The sequence below is a fragment of the Epinephelus fuscoguttatus genome, linkage group LG10, assembly GCF_011397635.1.
Source record: "Epinephelus fuscoguttatus linkage group LG10, E.fuscoguttatus.final_Chr_v1".
NCBI classification, from domain to species: domain Eukaryota; kingdom Metazoa; phylum Chordata; class Actinopteri; order Perciformes; family Serranidae; genus Epinephelus; species Epinephelus fuscoguttatus.
This window is the reverse complement of record NC_064761.1, coordinates 26,026,918-26,049,348: the sequence shown is the minus strand read 5'-3', so window position 1 is coordinate 26,049,348 and position 22,431 is coordinate 26,026,918. Positions and strand designations below refer to the sequence as shown.

The window sequence follows — 22,431 nt, the reverse complement described above, 5'->3', positions numbered from 1 at the left end:
AAATCACAAGTGCCCACAGGGCTGGACAGTGGAAGTCATTTCCACTGGATTCTTTGCTGGTGGGGGAAGGCCTGCTGCAACACAAACCCAATCACTGGCACTAAGCAGTGCTTACAGCTAGGCATTAACCCCACTGTCCACTCTCCACATTAAAGCCCCGGGGAGGCAGAAGAGAGTGGAGTGGAGTAGAGCGGACTAAATCTAGACTTCCTGTTCTCTGGTACTGTGCTGCTCTCGGGAACATCTCCGGTCAGGTGTTGTTGTCTTTCAAGGTGTCCTACCCAAGGATGGAGGTAGGGTGGTGATGAAATGGAAAAAGTTGTTTTAGGTGGAGAGATCTCCTTGTGTGGTACAAAATTCAAACCAAGTGGGTTTAGATGAAGAGTTGTTACTTGTTTACAAACATTAATTTTTACCTACCATCCATCCATTCATTTCCATAACGGCGTATCCTGCTGGGGGTTGTGGGAGCCTATCCCAGCTGACATTGGCGAGAGGCAGACCATCACAGAGCTGACACATAGAGACAGACAACCATTCACACCTACAGGCAATTTAGAGTCACCAATTAACCTGCATGTCTTTGGACTGTGGGAGGAAGCCGGAGTACCCAGAGAAAACCCATGCTGACACAGGGAGAACATGCAAACTCTGCACAGAAGGGCTCCCCACCCGAGGTGCGAACCAGGAACTCTTGCTGTAAGGCGACAATTCTAAGCACTGCACCCCTGTCCTGCTGATACGGCAAATACACAGCTTTCCGAGGTGTTAAGAAAGATTTTCAAACCAGGGAATGGACAACCCAACAACTTGTAAAACCATGCAGGGTACAGTAGCTGTATGCATGTCCCAGTTTGGTCCTCAGCTTCTGTGTGTATCTGTGTATTAGTACTTTTATTTTATCGTCTGTCCGGGCTAACATGATGAAGAAAGCGGGGCACACAGGGGTGAGCGGAGTGTGGCCTGTCCAGGTCAGAGCTGTGATTGCATGCTGACTATAAATGAGAGCAGTTCGGACACATCAGCTCCACTCTGTTCTACCATCAGTGCTCAGAAACAAACCGCTTTGATTTGATTTGTCAGTGAGAGATAGAGAGGCCTCCGAACAATATGTGACAGAGTTACCTCGGCAAACCAGTGCCAGCGAATGTCCCTCTCTTTACCTGCACAAGCACAATTCTAACAAAGAAAAAAAAAATCCAATTTACCATGCGGATCCACAGCTGTCACGGCTGGGGAATTAAACATTACCCATAACTCACTGGGGGTGCTGAGCAGGTCAGCGGACGGCAGGGATGGTAACATCACTCTGGGGTGCAATAACAAAGGATTTTAACCTCTGACTCCTTCGCTGGAGCTACTGGCAGAACACCCTCCTCACCAACAGCAGCTTTCACCAAGCTGGTTAACAATCTCTAGTTGAGCTGACGACTCAACTTAGCGGTACACACCTTACCGCTCATCGCTCAAATTTCTCCCCAACACAAACAGGAAGACATGGGGAAATGTCAGCATAAATGCAATGTTTTCCACCCCGCTGGGTCCTGGAGCAGTTCCTGTGATGTTTCATAGGGGGGTTGCTGAGATCCTGTAGCTGCTAGCGTCCCGGTGTCATCACCCACACAGGCTGACTGCTTGCCTGGCTGGCCCGCCACCACCAGAGCCTCAATTACCTGACTGACGTTTCATTAGCGCCTGCAGCTGATCCCGTGGCTGAGAGGCAGTGGGGCGCAGAGGAGCATGGAGCTAGAGAGAGAGAAGGGGGGAAGAGAAGGGGGCTTCAACGCATTACATTCTCATGCGCTGTCAGAGTCGCAGCTCTGAGTACAGCTGCACAGCCACTCATTACATTGCAGTCATTTAGTACATGCTCTTATTGAGCTGGACTGTGTATACTAAAATAGAGCCGGCTGGGTTTTATCTGGTGACACCAGTACGGAGCTGACATTCACATACCTGCTCTGGATTGTTGGAGCAACTTTGAGGAGGTCTGTGTGTGTGTGTGTGTGTGTGTGTGTGTGTGTGTGTGTGTGTGTGTGTGTGGGTGCACATGTGATATAAGGGAGCAGCTAGATGTGTCTGTGAGACAAATCAATCTGGTGCAGTGTACTGATCAGAGGTTTATCTCCTCTTGTGTTTCCCTGCATGTATGCTCACAACTCTATATGTGTGGTGTCCTGTATACATACCTGGGTTTGTGTGTGTGGTATGTGTGGCCTCTACATCCTTGGGGTTAGTGCAGGCCATGTCAGAGATGATCCAGGGCGGAGCTGAGGGGGCTTAGTGAGACCCCCGGCCTGAGCCTCTCCACAGAGCCCACGCTTGGCTGGCCTCTCCTTCCCATTTGTCATCCTGGGCCAGTAAGACCCCCGGAGAGATTAGGGCAGAGCAGAGAGACTGGAGGAGTAGCAGGAATAAGAGGATCAGTTAAGCTATAAACACAGACACAAGTTTGTGTCTCTCACCCACTCTGGCGCTGTGACAGTTTGTAATGGCTGTCAAAAGTTGGCTCTGTGCCGTACATCTTCTTTTAAAGGACACCGCGGTGCCTGAATGTGTCTGCAAGCACAACAGGTATAAGGACTTCCATGGGTTTGATCAAATGCTGAGCGCGGCATGAAAAGTGGACTCAAGTTGGACATTAAACAGAAGAGTTAACTGTATCGACCCACATTGACCCGAGCTAATGAACCGTGGCCCAATGCAGAACAGAAAATGCAAAGGTTTGCCTATAATTAGAGTTCGGTGGCACAAAGACCATCAGTCAAATCCTGGGAGCTCCTTCATTTCCATATTTTTGAATATTCTACTTAATTATGCAAAGGGAATAGTGAGGTAGGCGAGAAGTTTTAAGAAAGCCTCATAAAGTCCTTATTAAGAGCAGAGGGGATTAATGACAGTTAATATGAGGGCAATCAAACATTTAATGCAAAGGCCCTCCTGCAGGCAAACAGTATTTAAATGAGTCAATTAGACATTCATTATCTACAAGCCTATAAGTGGAGTCAGATCTGCATAAATGTTGGTGCAGAGAATCACTCCCCTCTAAAAAGGAACTAATGAAATATTAAAAAAGTTAACAACTTAGACACAGAAAATGTACAAATATTGATTGCTAGAGGGCTGGTTACATGTTGTCATCAAATCAGGGGGAGAATACGCGATATCCACCAGAGATTGTCTCATAAATCATAATTATTGAGTTAGCGTGATCTCTCCTCCCAATTAGCTATGTAGCATTGTTGAAGTGGAATGAGAGAGGGGAAAGGGGGAAGCCCTCCAATTGTCCGTTTTTAAAAAATCAAATCCTGCACGTGAATATTCCCAGTCTTACCGTAAGTGCCTCTAAATTATTCCCATGCTAACAAACCACCTTAAAATAAGTTGACATACACAAAAACATACATATTCTGCAGAGGATGACTTGAATAATGTACCAAACTATGCAGATATATCATTGTCAGGACCTCCTCCTCCCTCCTCCTCCTATCCTTCTTTCTTTCCCTCTCTCCATGTCTGAGCCTCCACTCTTGTCAGTTGCCCCAGCACACAATTACTGTGTGTGATTGCTATCAGGCGGGACGGTCGGGGAGGCTCCCAAATTAGGGCCTAAATAGGATTTCCTACATGGCGAAGGGCACAGGCCTGGACATGGTAATGAAAGCCTATACATCACAATCAGGCCGACAATCCTATTCATACTGCAACACATTACTCTCACTCCTCATAATTATAGAGGGGTGACAGACGGGCCTGTGAGGCATGGTGGAGGAGGCGCAAGAGTGAGGAGAAGGAGGAGGCGAAGGTTGGGGTGGGGGGTGTTACTGGGAAGGTGGCTGAGCAGTGTCACAGTTAGTTTCGAGTGGCTTCTTCTCCCCACTTCTGTGATCTCCTGATACCTGGAGCGACCGGATTAGGTAGGAGTCCACTGGGCTCAATTCTACATAGCTCCAGCATGCGATTCGGCTGCCTATACATCTGTGTAATTACAGAAAAAGACTTCTAATTTGGGCATTTTCTCCCAATGGGAAGATCCTTCCAATGGGACACTGACCACATCTTCCATCAGACTGGCTGACACAAACACACACACAAACACACTCGCTCACACAGAGCGATGTGATGAGATGTGAGGGGGGACAGCTTTGCGATCGATACCATGAGCAGGAATCAGCGATGGGGAGAATAAGACAATGGCCTATCAGATTGAGGTTGACTTCTCCTTGTATGTGTGGCAGGCCTGTGACAATAGATTGGCCCAGAAATCCGATGGCACTCGCCGACAGAGGGGAAAAAAAGAGGAGACAGATGAAAAGAAAGATTGCTAATGCTCTCCAAGCAGGCATTTTAATCTGTGACAGAGGAGGGATTTGGTGAAAGCCATTATCACACAGCTACCCCCCCCCCCCCCCCCCCCCTTCCTCCCTCCCCCTTTCTTTTCTGATAAGACAACCTTATCAGACTGCTTGGGGGGAGCATGTGCATGTGTGTGTACGCGGCCTCACCTTTGCATGTGTTTGTGTTGCAAAATGGGATATTCCAAATGCGATTCATTGGACCCCAGAAAGCTCCACTCTATCGATGTGAATCACCTTAAGAACTCAGTCAAACGGTGAGCGTCGCAAAGTGGATTCAGATCACAATAACCCTCCTCGCCAGGCAAAGAAACACCCATAACAACGAGGCAACATGAGGCGCATTGTTACATGTGTTCTCTGCTAAGCCTGAGGGAAGAAGCCACCTTGATTTAGTGTGTATGTCCGTGTGTGTGTGTGTGTGTGTGTGTGTGTGTGTCTCACCTGCAGCTGCAGAGATACCTCTCATCTCATGATCACATCACAAGCTTCAAGAGAGAGATGAGATGATGATGGTGTCTGCCCACTGGGGTCACAAATTCACCTCTGGAAACTTCTCCACTCTGTCAGCTGGACCAGGTGCAGGAGGTTGAGTAGGGTGAATGTGTGAGAGTGTGTTTGAGGGCGTGTGCAGGTGTGTGAGGCAGCAGATGGAAAAATGTGCTTGAGATGACTCTTCCTGATGTAATGGACTGATAGAGGTTAACTGTGTGTGTGTGTGTGTGTGTGTGTGTGTGTGTGTGTGTGTGTGTGGCTGGGTTGACAGCATGTGTGAATGCATGTACTGTATACGTGCTTACATGTATGTGGATGCATGCTTGTGTGTGTGTTTGCATACATTTGCATATGTGTGTGTGCTGGACAGCAGCCTATATCCCCACTTAGTGCGTGTGTATCTCCTCAACATGGTGTCCCTTCTGTGATCAGGACAATCCATCAGGCCCTGCCGCTCATTAATCACCAGACAGACACACATGCGCACACACACACAGACAAACACACACACACCTTTGGGATCGGGGCAGGCAGTGATGAACAGTAGGGTTAGTTTAGTCGAGCACTCACACCTGCACCACAAAGAGCATGTCGGCACTGGGCGACACAACATGTCCCCGGACATGACCGTGGCCTCAGAGGGCTTATGGGAGACAACCTTCAGAGACAAAATGCTGCACATTAGAGATTTTTTTTCTAATGTTTCAGTTTTAATGTAAAATTTAATCTTCTGTTGTGTCTTTGAATGGAAACTCCACTGATTTGACAGGTCACAAGGAGCAGCCTGCGAAGAAAAATTGGGGGAAGAGAGTGTGAAAGAGCAGGCAGGGATGTTCTAACAAAAGATGCTGTAGAATTGCATTATGGGAAGTGTAGGATCGTGCATTATTGAGCTTGACCCATACCAGGGACTAAAAGTGCGGACACAGGTGCATCTCAGTTCAGTATTTCTTGTCAGTTATTTCAGAAAGTGACCCACGCAGTCTTGAGAAGAGCTCTGCTCAGCTAAATAACTCCAAACACCTGCAAAGGTTTCCTGAACCTTTGATCTGTGAATCTGGCTCAGTACATACAGCAACAATCATGGGGAAGACTGCTGACTTTACAGTTGTACAGAGGACACTCACTGACACCGTCCACATGGAGGGTAACCCACAGAATGTCACTGCTAAAAGGGCTGGCTGTTTGCAGTGGACTGAGTGGTCTCTAGTCCTCTTTTCAGATGAGAATACATTTTGAATTTTATTTGAAAAATCAAGGTCCCATGGTCTGGAGGAAGAGCAATGAGGACAGAATCCAAGTTGATTGAAGTCCAATGATGATTTGGGGTGTCATGTCATCTGCTGGTGTTGGTCTACTGTGTTTTATCAAGTCCAAAGTCAACACGGCCATCTTTGAGGAGATTTTAGAGCACTTCATGCTTCTGTCTGCTGACAAGCTTTATGGAGATGGCAAAACTACTAGTAACTGGTTTGCTGACCATGGTGTTACTGTGCTTGATTGGCCAGCCAACTCACCTGACCTGAACCCCATCAAGAATCTATGGGATATTTTCAAGAGGAAGATGAGAGACACCAGACACAACAATACAGATGAGCTGAAGGCTGCTATCAAAGCAATCTGGGTTTCCACAACACCTCAGCAGTGCCACAGGCTGACTGTCCCCATGCCATGCCTCACTGATGCAGTGATTCGTGGTAAAGGAGTCCCGTGCGAGTATTAGGTGCAAAAATGAACATGCTTTTCAGAGGGTCGACATTCCTGTGTTTTATAAATCCTTTTTGTGATTGTTCTCATGTAATATTCTCATATTTTGAGATACTGGATTTTTGATTTTCATAAGCTGTACGCCGTAATCATCAAAATCAAAACCAAAAAAAAGGCTTGAAATATTTCGCTGTATGTTTAACAAATCTAGAATATATGAAAGTTTCAAGTTTTATATCTCAATCTTTCAATTAACTTTTCCATGATATTCTATTTTTTTAGATGCAACTGTATGTGTGTGAGTGGCCTAATGTTGTGGAAGTTCAATACTAAATCACTTTATCACTGAATCACTCTTATCATTTATTGTCAGACTTTAAGCAGGATAACATGCCCCCAAAAAGTTCTTTCTTCCTGCTTAAAAATACAGTACTTTTTACATCAAGCAGATTCCAACAAGTCCTCCAAATGAAATGCTGTTTGTACATGCTCTGCTTAATGACATGTATAAATGGTTTCTGAGACTGTTTTCAGTAGGACAAATTTCTTTGACAGTACTGTGCAAATGTGTTTTATGATGTGACAACGCTGTGGTTAAAGACATACTATGCAGGACTTTCCTAAAAACAACATATAGACTCATACAAAAGTAATCCCCATCAATCATCACTCATTATCCAGTAGAAGTGTTCGACGGTGTACTTATCTACAGAGTCCTCTGCTTGTATTTTTTCATTTTCTCCTTATTTTCTGTGCTTGGTTTGTTCATCAGCATGTACTCCCACAGCGACCAGGTGCCAGACAGTAAGCAGCAGGTATCCAGGAGACGCAGGGCTGAAAAAATGTAAATATAGCGAGGTGAAACACTAAATGAGAGTGAATATGAGGTTGGCTTTGCTTTTACTTTCACTGGCGAGCGTGTTTACCAGCGGTGACCCAACAGCAATCCCCTGTGTTCAAGTTCAAAGTGTTGTTCACCCATCCATCCCAACCTTCTCTGCACATGGACTTTGTGGTTCTATATTTAATTCATCCTTTGCCTCCAGTGGACAGTAGTCCTGTGGCCATTGGAGATCTTTGTCACTTGAATGTAAATATATGTCATTACTGGAGATTTACCGGAATGACTGTTGCTGTCACTCTTGGTAGATCAATCGTTGTTCTCTACATACAAAGTTTCCTAAGGACACACTTCAGTTGGAGTAGGTCACCACTGGATAGTGGATGCCACCGTCACAACCCTGAGGTCCTCTTTGCCTCTGCGCTTGTCTCAAGTCTCCACTCGTGGCCTTTTCCTATGGATCATCAGATCAGAGCTGAGCAGCCCCCCATAGAACCAGCGTACTGGCTAATTCACTATTGATCCTGGCCCATAGACCAATTTCCACTTGTGTTTGGTTTGGGACTACAGTTTCGGTCACGCTCCGTCTCTCCCTTAGGGGCCAGGGAGGAGCCCCTGCCACTCTCTTATCAGGCAGAGAGCACACACACAAAGAGTGTGTGGGATGGAGAGAGATGGGGAGTGAAAGGCGGGAGGGGAGCGTTACTAGCTTGCAGAGAAAGGGAGAGAGGTCATTAGCGGATGGTGATGAGTTCCAGAGTTTGAGAGAAAGCAGAGCGGCGCTGGCTTTGTGCGAGGTCGCAGTGTGTTATGTGGCTGTGTGACTCCAGAGGACTGGCTGCCAGTGATTCCTTCAGTGCAAATCTTTGTGCTGGGAAAATGTGGATGTGTCGAAATGTGAGGGACAGATAGAGAGAAGAGATACAGAGCTGTCCATGGTGCTGAAAAGAGGTTACATATTAAATGACAAGCTTCCTTCCTTCCTCTTTTCCTTCCTTCCTTTCTTCCTTCCAGACACCAGTTTTTCCAGAAGGTCATTGGCATTGTCTGTGTGTGTGTGTGTTTGTGTGATGGGATGATATGACTGGGGAGATTCATTAGGTTTGTGTCACTAAGTAAATGTATGTTGACCTGGGACACTGACAGACAGACACACTCCCCTGATACGATGCTACGAGCCAATCTTCTTCACACAGACACACACACACATATGCTGGGTGCTTCGGAGATCAAACCTGTCCACTCCTCACAATCCTCTTTTACCTTCCTCTATCTACTCACCTCTCACTCTCCATTGCTGCTGTCTCCACATCTCTTCTCCACCACCCCCAAACACACCCTCTCTCCTCTTTATCAACCCACCTCTCACTCTCCATCTATCCACCCCTTCCCCTCCCTCTCTTCCTATACCTGTCCCCCCTGCCCCCCCCCCCCCCCCCCCGCTACGCCTCTCCTCCGTCTCTCTTTTTCTTTCTCCCAGTAACAACATTCCCCGGACTAATTGCAATTCTGTCAGCAGGTAAATGCTTTGTGACCAGTCGCTGACAGTCACGCCAGCCAGCCCCCAGGTTGCCGCTGACAGTCATTGTGGGGCAGACGGGACAGCCTCAGCAGTGTTGGCAGTCAGTTAGCAGGCAGTGTATATGGATGTGGCCTCTCAGCTGAATAGTGAGACTCCGACTGTCTGCTAGTGTGTGACACTCCCATTACCCCGCCACAGAAAAAGGTAGACAGCCACAGAACAGCTGGATAATGCACTGTCTGACTGACGATACACTCTACCTCTCTCACACTCTGCTTCTCACCTCGTCTCCGGGCCCATGACAACGCCATCTTGATACTGTCAGGTTAGGAGCCAACCATTGTGACATGTGAGCACTCACACAGTTGACTCCTGATGTACAATATTAAAGCAAACGGAGGCTGGGTCGGGGTGAGTGGGGATTGATGATGAATGATGGATTAGAGGAGATACAGAGGTAACACTCATATTTTTATACACAACTGCAACACCTGTCATGCTTGAATCCGTCAGTTACCATCTGTCAGAAACCAGTGTGGTGCTTTTCTAACTGTGCAGGATATGGTTTTAGCAAACAGGACTTTGAATATAGAGTCAGCCCCAGCATAGCTCCTTGATGACCAGGCTCAGCTAATTAAAGCAGGCTGTTGACAGTTGTCAGCCTGACCCTTAGCACAGCGCTCCCCCGGGGGTCCTGTTAGCATGCTAATGCTAATCCCCAGTGACGGGGGACAGGGCAGGGCTGTCCCCTGCAGCCCCATGCTGTTGTGACCACAGGATGTGTCAGGACAGGCACAGTGATGTGCTAACATGGAGACGTCCCCATGTGCATGTCACACATCTGTAATTAGAAAAGAGGCAGGCAGCGGGAGGGCTGGAGGGGACAGTTGTTGTGGGACCACTTGATCTCTGTTCCCGACACGGCTGAGGAAAGAGCAGTCTGCGCCTAAGACGGGCTTATAAAAGAGCAACTGGTTTCACAGGCTTTAATGCGACGATTTGCCTCGTGTAAGCTTGCGAGGCATGTTTGAGATTTGACGTGAGCGGATTCACAGAGAAAAGAGCAACAGCAGGGCTACACAAAACATCACAAAGCAGTTAACATTACAACAGAGGGGGAAAGAAAGAGCACTATTACACCTGTCTGTCTGTCAGTCTGTCTGTCTGTCTCTCTCTCTCTTCTCCTCTGCAAGGGAAGGTCAAGGACACATGCATATTCATGGAGAAGCCTGGCACAGGATCGATGGCTTTTAATTGTTTTCTCTTGGTTGGTGGAGAGACGTGCCAGTGTCTATTGATCTGTTTGAGCAGAGGCCACTCACAGAGCACGGCTGAGAGACCTTTACCTGACTGAACACCGATAGACTGTGCGTGTGTGTATGTGTGTGTGTGTAGAGGGGCTGGGGAGTGTGTGGTGATTAGGATTTTGACACACACAAAACCACAGGCCTGCATGAAAAGGCCTCTTGGGGCTTAGAGGTAGGTAGACATACACAAAGGTAACACTACGGCGGAGACAAGGAAAACATAACACAAGGTTTACACGGTGGAGATTTGAATGATGCTGTGGCAAAATACCAAATGCATACTTTTATTTGAATCTTATACACAAGACACTTCTTGCATGATGTGCACAGGTGAGCAAAAAAGGGGGCAAACATTTGCGCAAAACATTATTAAACATACATCATTTTCCAGTAGTGGAAAGTAACTACGTACATTTACTGCACTCAAGTACATTTTTGAGTGTACATGAATTTTCCATCCTGCAGGAGTGCCTTGGGATTTTTATTTCCATGTCTGTCTGCACCAATTGAAGAATTCCTGGATCTTATTTTTTATTTAAAGGAGCAGTGTGTCGATTTAGGGGGAATTAGTGGCATATAGCAGTGAGACTTGCAGATTGCAACCAGCAGGAAATTCTACTGGTTAGAATTTCTTCAGTGTGCATTGTGCAGAAGGTTTTTACCGGGAGCTAAATTTTGTGCTGAGGTCTCCTCCTCTCCAAAACAACAGACCAAGTGATTTGAGCCAGTAAAAACACTGAATAAAGCAGTTTCATGTTACGAATCAGTATTTCTTCAATGCTGCTTGAGAAGAGGACGCTAGCTAGGCACCTGCCAATGTGTGCTCACCTTTTTTCTCTGATAATTTAGTGTGTGCTTACTCTTTTCTGATCCAGATATTTAGGAGGTTTTAACCAGGAGCCGAATTAGCCACAGAGGTCTCCTCCTCTCCAAAACAAACAGACCCGGTGATTTATACTGGTGAAAACACTGAATAAAGCAGTTTCACTTTACAAATTGGTGTTTGCTCGTTGCTGAGAGGCTGCCAACCATGGTGGCTGATGCAGAAACGCCAAAATGCAAAAACACAAATGGCCCAGATTTTAGCAGATTGCAGTGTACCACCTGCAGTTCTTGAGCAGATACTTATTTATGTATTTATTGATATAATCACAACATCTGCAAGCTTGCATGTGTGAACCATCCAAAGAAAAGGAGGACCCACTCATAAAAGCTTTGCTCTACAGTGCTACCAGAGGTCAAAAACTCTACATCGTACCTTTAAGCAAAGAATCTGAATAATTATTCCACCACTAACTCTTCCATACATTGATAGTAAAGGCTCACTTATGGTTTCCGCATGGATGGTTGCAGGGCAATGACACATTTGGATCTTTTATACTGCTGCGGTTTCTCCTAACAACAAATCAATATTCTCCCAAACTGTAGGCAGCAGTGTATCGAAGACTTACGTCTACAGCTTGGTTCTACGCCCATCCATGTCCATGGAGTAGGAAAATGTCGAGGAAAACCCATCCCACAGGACCACCATTAAGAGCCATGGCTAGCCATGCAGACACTCGAGACCATCAAGGATGCGTCAAACATAAATTGAGCACGAGCCTTCAACAGAAATTGAGCTAAGTCAAATTTCTGGCATGTACCAAACACACACTTACACTGCTGTCCTCTGGCCAGGATAAGGGTGACAAATCTTCATCGTCTCATAGTGCGTTCCTCTGACCACTACTCTGTAGAATTTTCAAATAACAAGAACTTTGAATAACAATTCTTTTTAAAACAGTTTCTCGATGCTTCACTGTGACTCTGTTTTCATGGAAAGACACATTTACATCTGCATGTTTACACTGTGAATAACAGATGAATGTGCTCACCTGCCTGTCTCCCAGTCAACCACATCTTTCCCCTTTGCAAAGATTATCCCCTTCAGAGGCCTCTTCTCTCTCTTTCATTTATTCCTTTGTAGCTGGTTGAATTTGTCAATTTGAACAGGCAAAGTTGAGAGATTGGCGGCAAGTGGGAAGCAAAAGGAGCGTGCACAGAGTGGAATAGAGAGGAAGAGCGAGAGAGAGAAAGATAAAAAGATTGTGACAGTCATCCATTTGACCCAGGCTGTTGAGTGAGAGCAGTCTGGCTTGTCAAATCTCTGTGCTAACAGTGAATAGCCATATCTGTGCAGAGCATAGAAGGGTGTCATGCACTATGGTTTCATGGTTCAGGATAAGGCTGGATAAAGCCATTGGCTGGATGACACACAGACAGACACTTTCACTTTCCCTCTAACTCCCTGTCTCTCGCTCCCTGTTACTGTCTTGACTTCAGAATGAGAACTTATTTCAATCACATCCGCCTGTTTATGTGGAAACTGTGGAATCAATGAAAACCCCTGCTGTATTTTAAAGAGAGGAAACTGTTTCTTGCTCACAGATTAAACCTTATACCCTCCGATTATTGAACAATGAGAGCCCTCCACCCCTGTCCTCCTCCTCCTCTCCCCACTACACTGTAATATCCTCCTCATTCACGCACACACACAGGACCTATTACCGGCTCATTAGCCTGAATCATACAAGAATTAGACTCCAGCCCGCTGACAATAGCTCCGAGAACGGGCCTTTTTTCGCTCAGGAGTCAGGGGTTAAGTTACCAATCAAAATAGCCAGGCAGATGTATTGAGACATTTTAATATTGGCCATTGTGGGAGCTCTAAAAAATTTTAATCTCTCTGTGGCACGGCTGGCCCCCAAGGCAACTCAAATAACGGTCTTGAGGAGGGGGGGGTTGGTGTTCAAAGAATTGATGTACCCTGTGGCATTTGGATAATTGTGTTGGAATTGCTGCCACCTTTGAACAGCTTTCAGGCTGAGCGCCCTTTCTTCATTTTACTTGTTTGCTTACCTGGACCACAGATTTTTCAGCTCACTAACCCTCAAATGTTGGATTTCCCTTTTTTCTTCAGGTCCCCGTCCAGCAACCCTGCCCCTTTAAATCCCTCGAACGCATCTGCTTCAGATGAAAATCAAAGGGACAGTGCCTGCACTAGGAACCAATATACTAAGAGTGTTAACACAGTCTGTGCTGCTAACACAGTCTGTGTGTTAGGACTCTCCTGGACAAAGTGGGCCAGGTGTTGCTGCCGTCCCACAGTTAATATAATGTAAACCACCAGAGGGGGCCAATGATGAGGACTGGGCCAGAGGATTCGGCTCTAATTCAACCAGACGCGTAAGTTCACAACACTCTTTTACATGTTTTACAACCTGAAAGCAGATTATTTCCATCTCACCTGTCAGATCTCCCTTCCTCTTTATTTCCTCCTTCTTCTCCACATGGTATGACCCTCCTCATCATCCACCCCCCCTCTCGGTGGTCCTGTCCTCTCCCAGGGTTCAGACTAATGACTAGTGACAGTCCACTGAGGGGAGCGAGCTGTTTGCAGTCAGCAGTGCGTTTGTTGGTAATTATTTTCCGGAGTGTCACATTAGTGTCAGCCTCGTGGCGGTGAGAGAGGAGAGAGGGCGGGGGCCCCCGACTGGCTGGATGGGTGAGGCGTGGAGGGAGGGGAGGGAAAGGGTGTGATGTTTGGTGGTGGGCAGTGTTGTGCTTATGTGTGTATATGTGTGTAGACTGAAGTGTTGGGGGTGGGTTGAGGACACTGACTGTCACTGCACTTTACTCTTGGCCTCGTGGCTACATAAGACTAAAGATTAAGGTGAGCAGAAGAAAAGGGAAACAGTGAACACTTTTCTTACATCTTTTCACTCCTGTTTCTGTCCTGAAAATATTTGTCTTAAAGGCACAAGTTGGAAATAGTTTTGTCCCCCTAGACAAAACTATTGTCCTAGAATTCCATGTTGTCCCGAAGCTATGATATGTTGTGCTGGATATCATGCTCCTTCATTATGACGAACATGGACGCTATATTTGAGTCAGTCCCACATTCATTGTCCGTAAATATTCACATGCTGTTAAATGTGTCTTAATACAAAGCTGAAAATAGTCTCCCAGCAGCGGGGAGTGAGGCGGGGGGACCACAGGGTGTGCTAGCTAGCTTATTCTTGTGTCATTTGAGGTCTAATCAATGGAGAGAGACAGAGAGACGCAGAGAAGCAAGAGCGGGGCAGGGAGGAACTGAGCAAATCAACGCTCTGCACACACCTCTACAATATAATATGTTTTACCCAGTTTAATCAGTGAAACCAATATGTGGCGGTTAGTGTTGCAACATAATCACAGAAGACAGTGTTGGCGGTGTACGTTTCCGCAATCCATGTTTCACGTTATATTTTACATTATAAATGTACTTTTCATACGTATATGCTGACTTTGTCATTGGGAGATTGAGGGGATGGTGGATGGCATGAGACCTGACGAGACGGCTCCCAAGTGGCAGACCAACAAAAACAAAAGCCTGTGTTTTTCATTTTAATCAGGACACTGCAGCATTTCCAGCAGGGATTGTGGCACCAAACCTGGGTTTATTAAGTTAAAGCATGATCTGCTCCTAACCATAACCAAGAGTTTTTTGTGCCTAAACATAACTACATCTTAACCATTAAATATCTGCTCCATAGTAACTTACATATGTTACATATCCGTGGTTTAAAGAAAACTTACAATGCCAACATTTATTCAGGCGATTGGGTGGAATGTCGATGTTGTGGTGGACCACCACAAATAAATCAATTTATGGGAAACACTGGACATTGGCGGGATCAATTACAAGTATATAGTTAGCAATAATGTAATTCATGCATTGCTAACAGTGTATGAGGTTTCCCCTCTGCCGTAATGTCTGAGAATGTACTGAGAATACCAAGCTGGCTTCTGCTAATACAGTGATACTCAACTTATGGCCTGTGTGCCAAATCTGGCCCTCAGTAGCATGCCAGGTGGCCCCAGACCATATTCTAATTTACAATGATAATAGATGGATTCATACTGGGAAGTTTTTTTGTACTTTTGAAGTAGATAAGGTGCCAAAGTGCACTAAGCATTAAAATAGATCTTGTTTATCAGAAAAATGCCAGTGTTGGACCTCAGGATAACCCAACAGAGGTCCAGGCTAAGCCCCTGTGTACACCATACCTGTTTGGGGCTGCTGGCCCCTGGCCTCCAAGTTGAGTATCCCTGTTCTAATAGGTTTACAACCTGATTACCCACTCACTGAAATTACATGCAAGAACATGTCTTTGTCATGTGTATGGACTCTAGGTGGAGGCCAGAGAAGCTGGAGAAAGCCGACACTGACACAGGGAGAACATGCAAACTCCACACGGAAGTGCCCCAGCCAGGCCGGCGGGTTCGACCCCGGAACCCTCTTGCTGTGAGGTAAGAGTGCTAACCACTGTACCTCCGCCCTGTTACAAGTCAGTTTGCCCTCAAAATGATTTTAAAGTTGTTATAAGGTAAAAAAAAAAATAATGTTGCTTTAAGCTATTAGTCCAGTTTCAAATGTATTTTCGTTCAGAATTCTTGGGGAGTCTATAAACTGTACATTTTTGAAATCGTTACAACATGAGGAATATAAAAACGAAGGTTTCTGCTTTTTTAAAACTCTCTATGGTGGCCATTTTGGATTGTAAAAATAGCAAATGTTCATGTCAAGTTCCAAGCTATGCAGGTGTTTACTTTTGTGGCTTAATATACATGTTATTTACTCAGACATTCAGATAAACTAAGAACAATCACTTGGATATGAATTGATTGCATTTGGTGGTCGTAGGTCAAAGGTCAAGGTCAGTGAGCTATAGAAAAATACCATACAAAAATGTATAGTTTATAGACTGCTGTGTTGGTGAAACTGTTTTCAGTTCAGGGAATTTAACTTCAGCACAAAGAGACAAAGTTGAGTACATGCAAACAGTATCGGCCCGCCGACACGGGTGTGCTGTGAATGTGTAAACATACAGGATACTAGTGTGTGCGTGTGTGTGTGTGTGTGTGTGTGTGTGTGTGTGTGTGTGTGGTGAGGGGCAGTCACCAGCCCCCTTGGGAGGAAGCGATCAATGATTGAGACCATAATGCACCTCTCTGTATTCCTCCTCACATTCACGCTCGCTGGCTGCTTTGGGGAGCTGTCACACACACACACACACACACACACACACACACACATACAAGCACACACATACTTCCACTTTCCCTCATACGCACACACACATTGTCACATGTTCGACAGCTCATCTCTCACACGTTCCCTTCCACTCCATCTTGTAGCTGTCTGGTCGATGGCCTCTCTCTCTGTCTCACTTCCACTGCTCAGTCTTTGGCAGACTGCTCTGCTCTGGCGCTGTCTCTCCCTATGTTAATATAGTAGCTAACCTCTCTCTCCATAGCACTGCTACCAGACAGTCTCTATGTTGATATACTGAGGAGAGTGTAGAACTCCGCCACACAACTACTACCCAACTGACTCCAGAGAACTGAGCACTCTTCATCTCTACCGCTGCTGCTGCCACTGCGAGGCTCCTGCTGGGGCATTCTGTTGTCCTGTACACTTGTTTTGAGTCACATCTCTCTTCAGCTTCTCCAGCAGGCACAATCACTTTAAAAACAAATCTTTTTTTTTCATTTTCATGCTCCTCTGCTTTTGATTAGGGCAAATCGTATGAATTTTGAAGGCAATCTGCTGTAATTGGAGATTGTGAGTCTCACAGCAAAAGGTAATTATCACTAATTGGTCTGTGGAAATGATTACAGCAGTAACTTAGTTTACTCCACGCCCCAAAAACAAGACCTGGGAATGAAAGGAGTGGAGTAAAAAAAAAAAAAAAAACTAAAGACGTGACTATTTACTGTTCACCACTCCAATTACACATTGCTAAAGTTAAAAGACTCCGCTGATGACCGCTGGCATCGTAATAAAAGAAGTGGAGAACTCTCATCACGTTGATTTCATTTGCCTCAGCTCATCTCTTACTTGTTGGGAATTACAAGGAAGACCACATAAACTAAGCTGTAAAATTTAAATGATATTACAGTTGCTTGAAAAGGATTCAAAACTTGCATCTGTGAGACGGGATGGAGATGGAATGTGACCACGCTGATCAGCAAAGATGTATGAACAGCATATATTAAGATGTTACATTCTGTATATGCATGTGTGTGTATGACAGCGAAGAAGACAAGCCAAGTGACTCACCTCCTGCCAGAAAATGAAGACATACAATTAACATCGTATCCCATCATCCTCAGCTGAGCGGGCAGGCCTGTAATTGGCTGGCTGACCAGCCTGCGTGGCTCCGGGTGGCAATTTATTCTGGGAGCCATGCAGTTTACCCAGGGCGGCTAACGGCCCCTGTGCCATAACCTGGCTGAGGCAGCGGGGACATCATTAACACTTCACTGGGCCTGCAGGACACACACCCATCATCAGCCACTATACACCACCCACAGCCACTAGCACACAGGGCAAATTGGAGGAACAGGGTAGAAATAATAATCAGAATGTCAATGAGCCACTTGTAGTGAGTGTGTTTACTGATCAGCTGGCAAGTTAGGATATTTTTGGCATTTCCGCGTAAGGAGGAGAACACTGTTTATCCAGATTACCTTTGATTATCATTTTGAAATGAAACAAAGGGTATCCTTGCTGTGAGCAGATTTGATTTGGGAATTCAGCCCCCGTGTTGTCTTATCTGACCCTGGACTCTGAGTTTATCTGTTTGACACTGTGTGCAATGGCATGTGGTTGTCTAACCCCAAAACAATGTGTGAGGGAGAGGGTGCTCCCTAAGCGGAGTAATGACCTTGCCTTGTCACAAGGAAGACATGTGTTACACGCTCCCACATTGGTCCGAGGGAAAGACTGTTACAGAGTCAGTCTGGACTCTGGTTTATGTGTCCGTTTAAAGGTCTGCATCTGCTGTCTGGCCCTCCACCTCCTCGCCGACCGGCTGTCTTTAGGTGTGAGAGGAGGAGGCTCACATGGAAGGCTGCATCTCAGGAATCACTTTATGGGTGTAAGAGGTATATGAGGTGTCCTGTGTAAATCATGGTTCTCCTCAGTGTTATATAGGTAATGTAGTAATGTATGTTTTCAGCCTGAGTTAGCACGGTGAACCCCACTGATTTCCAGATATGTCTCCCCACAAGCGTCCTCCTCGTGTCTCCTTCTTGCCTGCGATATTCCCAATTCACTCATTTCCTATCTCAGGACTCTTCCTTGCTCTCTGATTACACACACACACACACACACACACTCACATGCACGCACACAGGCTCACAGCCAAATGGCTGTTCATTAAAGACAGGGACCTGAGGGGAAGCAATCGTCTGAGAGACGGAAATTGCGTGTCACATTAGATTAGCAGTGTAAAGCCTCTGGATTGGCTCGGGGGAATAAGGAATTATTTCAATTACATTATTTCAAAAAGTCTTTAAGCAATACCAATACCGATAAAAACAAATTAAGAGTGATTTGGGCTGATTTGTGGCGCTCTGAGCTGTGCTTTCTGACAATGTGCTGGAAATCAGATATGAATAATGCAGATATTACGCTACGTGTAATGTGTTGGAGTTGAAAGCAGATTATCTGTGACAAATAATGCCATTGGTTTGCATTGTGTCTCATCAAAAGGGAATGTTCCCAAGTGTCAATCACACGCCCGGAGACTGTAGGGTTTTTCAGTGAGCCACCGTGGAGAGGATAACTCCATCACCTGCCATTCCCAGTAACAAAGCAGTGACACCAACACACACAGTAAAAGTGATGAGTAGGTTAACTTGTGTACCTAATGCAATGGATATAATAGTGCATGCAAGTCCTTTCTAGTAGATGGTGTGATCCTTGTGTTTACAGGTAATTCCTGTAAAAGTTATGATGTGCAATAAGATAGTGATCATAATAAGAAAGGAAGTTATATGTTCAGTTATATGCTCTGACACCTCTGTGGCACAAAGTTCTCTTGTTCCTCTCTTTGGCAAAACTGAATATTTTCCTTTTGACTCAATTTCACTCTAACACATGCAGCGAGGGCAAGAAATTGAATGTGTCCATCGCAAGCAGCGCGTCTCAGGGGGAGAGAGCAGGGGATGGGTGGGGGTGGGGGTGGGGGGGGGGTAGAGGCTACAGAGAAAGAGGGCAGGGAAAGAGGGAGAGGGGTGGAGGTGGGGGGATTGTCACACGGAGCGCATGAAGGAGAGACCGACCCGCAGCCAGTCCACTCACTGATGCCCTGATCCAGCCCCAGAAGCGACCGACTCCAGCTCCTCCAAACTCCGCACAGCTCCGCGGTGACTCACTGCTGCTCAACACTCGCAACATCTGGAGCAGGACTGGAAAAGCCGACGCTGTCTGCAGCTGCACGTTTTTCTTTTTCTTCTTCTTTTCTCTCTTTCCCTGCGCGATCGGGAGAAAAAGTGCCGCGTCCTTGAAATTATAAGTTGAAAGAGACGGAGAGGAGTTGACGGCGAAACAAATCTCGCTTCGAGTGCGCGCGGTAAGTGGCGGCTGATGATGACACAAGTGATTACAGCTTCATTTGTTTTAATTGCTTTAACTGGATATTTGATTGCCGTGTGTTGTGTCGGCTGTGGAGCTTTGTGGTAGTTTTTTCTTCTGAAGTGAGGGAACTTTGTTGCTGGAAAACTGTTGTGATGTTTGAAACCATGTGGAGACTTGGAGACAATTTGGATTCTTGCGACATAAGAGGGTGAAAGCTTGACCTGTGCGCTGTAAGACTGTGAATTGTCGCTTAATTGTCACTTAATTGCAAAAAAATAGGCGATATGTATTTTCATGTTCAGGTGAAGTGTTTTGAAGTTGAGTTAAATCTGTCACGTGCGTAAAGTTGGTTAATTTCACAGATGTTTAAGTTGATAAACTGTAAAAAGGGATTGATGTAGTTAAAGAAAGGTGAATCACAGGGCCCAAACTTTCCTGTCTTATTTCGGCCTTTTCTCAGAACTAATGCCAATATAATTATTTTATCAAAATTCACTTTAAATAGCAGGAAACCAGCTAATTAGACGAAGCTGTTTTTCCGATTCTAATACGTGACCCATAAACATTTATCATATATTTTAAATAAGCTACAATTAATTAAACTTTTTTTGTGAAGATACATATTTCAGAAAATACATGTTGGGAAACTTCCCTCCCAAAATGCTTATTCTGCTTTACAACTCCCACCTCGATTTTTATTTTATTGGACCCAATTATTTACAATTTACTGACAATTAATTCCTGACTTATAAAAAGAAAAAAAAGAAAAGGGAGGAATTTGTCTTTTTTCTCTGAACGTGTGTGGAGGATTTTCCAAAATCCAATTGCTTTTACTTCACTATCAAATTTATCTCTTGCAGGCTTCGGCTACGTGTGTGTTTTATTGTCAGTTTATTCCGTCGTAATTATTTACAGGCACAGTAGGCCTCCTCCAACCCTTTTCTATTGAAATTAGTCCAAAACTGTAATCGTAAAAATGCCTCTAGAGTTGCAACTGGGTGTGTTTTTTGGAATTTGAGATTGTGAAAAAATCACTCTAAGCTTAACAAAACTAAATATGCTCTATGTATTTTTTCAGACTAAGTAAAATGTATATTTCTTATTAAGTCTGCTTAAATTAATTATTATTATCCAATAAAAGAGCAAAGAAAATGATTACTTTTTGTGCACCATGTTTGAAATAAAAAAGAGCCTCCTCTGAAACACTTTGTAATTTCGTCTCATGCCTTCTTCTTCACGCCTCACCTCAACGCTCTGTGTGTTCTCTACCTCTCCTCAGCACCACTAACAGGGAGGTGAATGGACCTCCACCGCCCCTTCAAGATGGACAGCCCCTCCTACCTGCCAGCTCCACTGGCCTCCCCCGCCCTGATGGTCCTCGCCTCCACTGCCGAGGCCGGCCGAGATGCCTCCGTCCCCTGCCAGGCGCCCAGGCCCTTCGGTGTCCCCGCCTCTGTGGAGAAAGACCTCCACCTCCCCTTCCCCTCTGCCTCTTACACCTTCACCTCTATGTACCAGCGCCAAGGCCCTATGTCGGGCACCTTCCCCTCCCGAGACTTCCCAGCCTCCCTGCTCCACCTGCACCCCCAGTTCACCCCACCGAACCTGGACTGCTCCACCCTGAGCATGCTCAACCACAGCGGGGTGGGCGCCTTCCGACCTTTCTCCTCCCCGCAAGAGGAGAGGGAGTCGGGGGTTTACCAGTCGGCTTTCACCCCTGCCAAGAGGCTGAAAAGCTGCTTCCCGGAAGTGGAGGGGAAGGAGTTTGACTTCGGCTCCCCGGGAAGCTCCCTTAAAGCTGGGGAGGACTCAGGGAGGAAGCTGTTCTCCATGTCCGGCCTGCTATCTGACGGAGAGGCTTCATCGAGCCCCGAGGAGCGCAAAGAGCACAGTGAGTACACACTTGACTCGCAGGGACACACAGCTGATGCATGTTTTGGTATGTAAACATGCATGGCACGTCTAAAGCTCACACACAGTCCCTCATCTCTCATCTTTAAAGTATGCAGTGAAATATACAGAGGCACATCAAAGACCTTGCTCACCCTGACACGACACGGCAGATGAGATTTACATATCCTCTACAGCTGCATCCACTAATGGTGACAAATTGAAAGGCGCCTTTGTGAGCAAAGACGTATCTGGAAATATTTTCCCTTTTGCACTCTAGCCTTTATCGTCTAGTTGGACAAAGTGTTTACAGCGACTGGCTGTGACTGACTTTGACACAAATAAATTGAATAGTGTCACTTATTCAGCTTAGTGATCATTAGCCACATATGACCATTAGGCCTATTGGAAGTCAGACTTTTCTTGGCGGCTGAGGAACACAAATACATCGGAGCGTGTGGAGGGTTGACATAGGAGGAGTGAGAGTTGGAACGAATGACACCCTGTCAGAGATAACGAGGTGGCAGAGATAGAGAGGAAGGGATGGAGGAGGATAGAGAAAAAGAGAGAGAGAGAGAGAGAGAGACGCGGCGATGCGCCTCAGCCTGAGCTTCCCAACGACAACCCTCAGCTCAATATGGCCGCCCACACCAGCCGTCTGATTTGTTGACAAATGAGTGGGAGAGGTGTCAGTCAGTGTGCCGCGGAGGGAGAGCCGCTCCTCATTACTCCCGGGGATAATTGCCCAACGACGCGGGGGCACAACACTCGCCTCAGAGGGAGAGGGGGTGGGGAGAGAGGGAGCCGGAGTCAGGGAGGCAATGCTAGGCATGATGGGAAATCAAACCCCCTCAGTGGCGGTCGCC

The 22,431-nt window shown here is 46.0% G+C and overlaps 1 protein-coding gene across 3 annotated transcripts in view; it reads left to right on the top strand.

Moving 5' to 3' along the window:
• The first annotated feature begins 15,449 nt into the window (after window positions 1–15,449).
• The window catches only part of rnf220b (ring finger protein 220b), a 39,446-nt gene continuing 32,464 nt past the window's right edge, over window positions 15,450–22,431 (top strand). Inside the window, exons 1-2 of one of the 3 annotated variants that reach the window (XM_049587829.1) lie at window positions 15,450–15,558; window positions 20,955–21,566. In XM_049587829.1, the coding sequence (XP_049443786.1) occupies window positions 20,975–21,566 (592 nt within the window). In that variant the 5' untranslated portion in view covers window positions 15,450–15,558; window positions 20,955–20,974. Of the gene's footprint in view, window positions 15,559–19,596; window positions 19,671–19,803; window positions 19,906–20,954; window positions 21,567–22,431 lie in introns of those variants that run through there. The other 2 variants (XM_049587830.1, XM_049587831.1) reach the window with 2 other exon arrangements.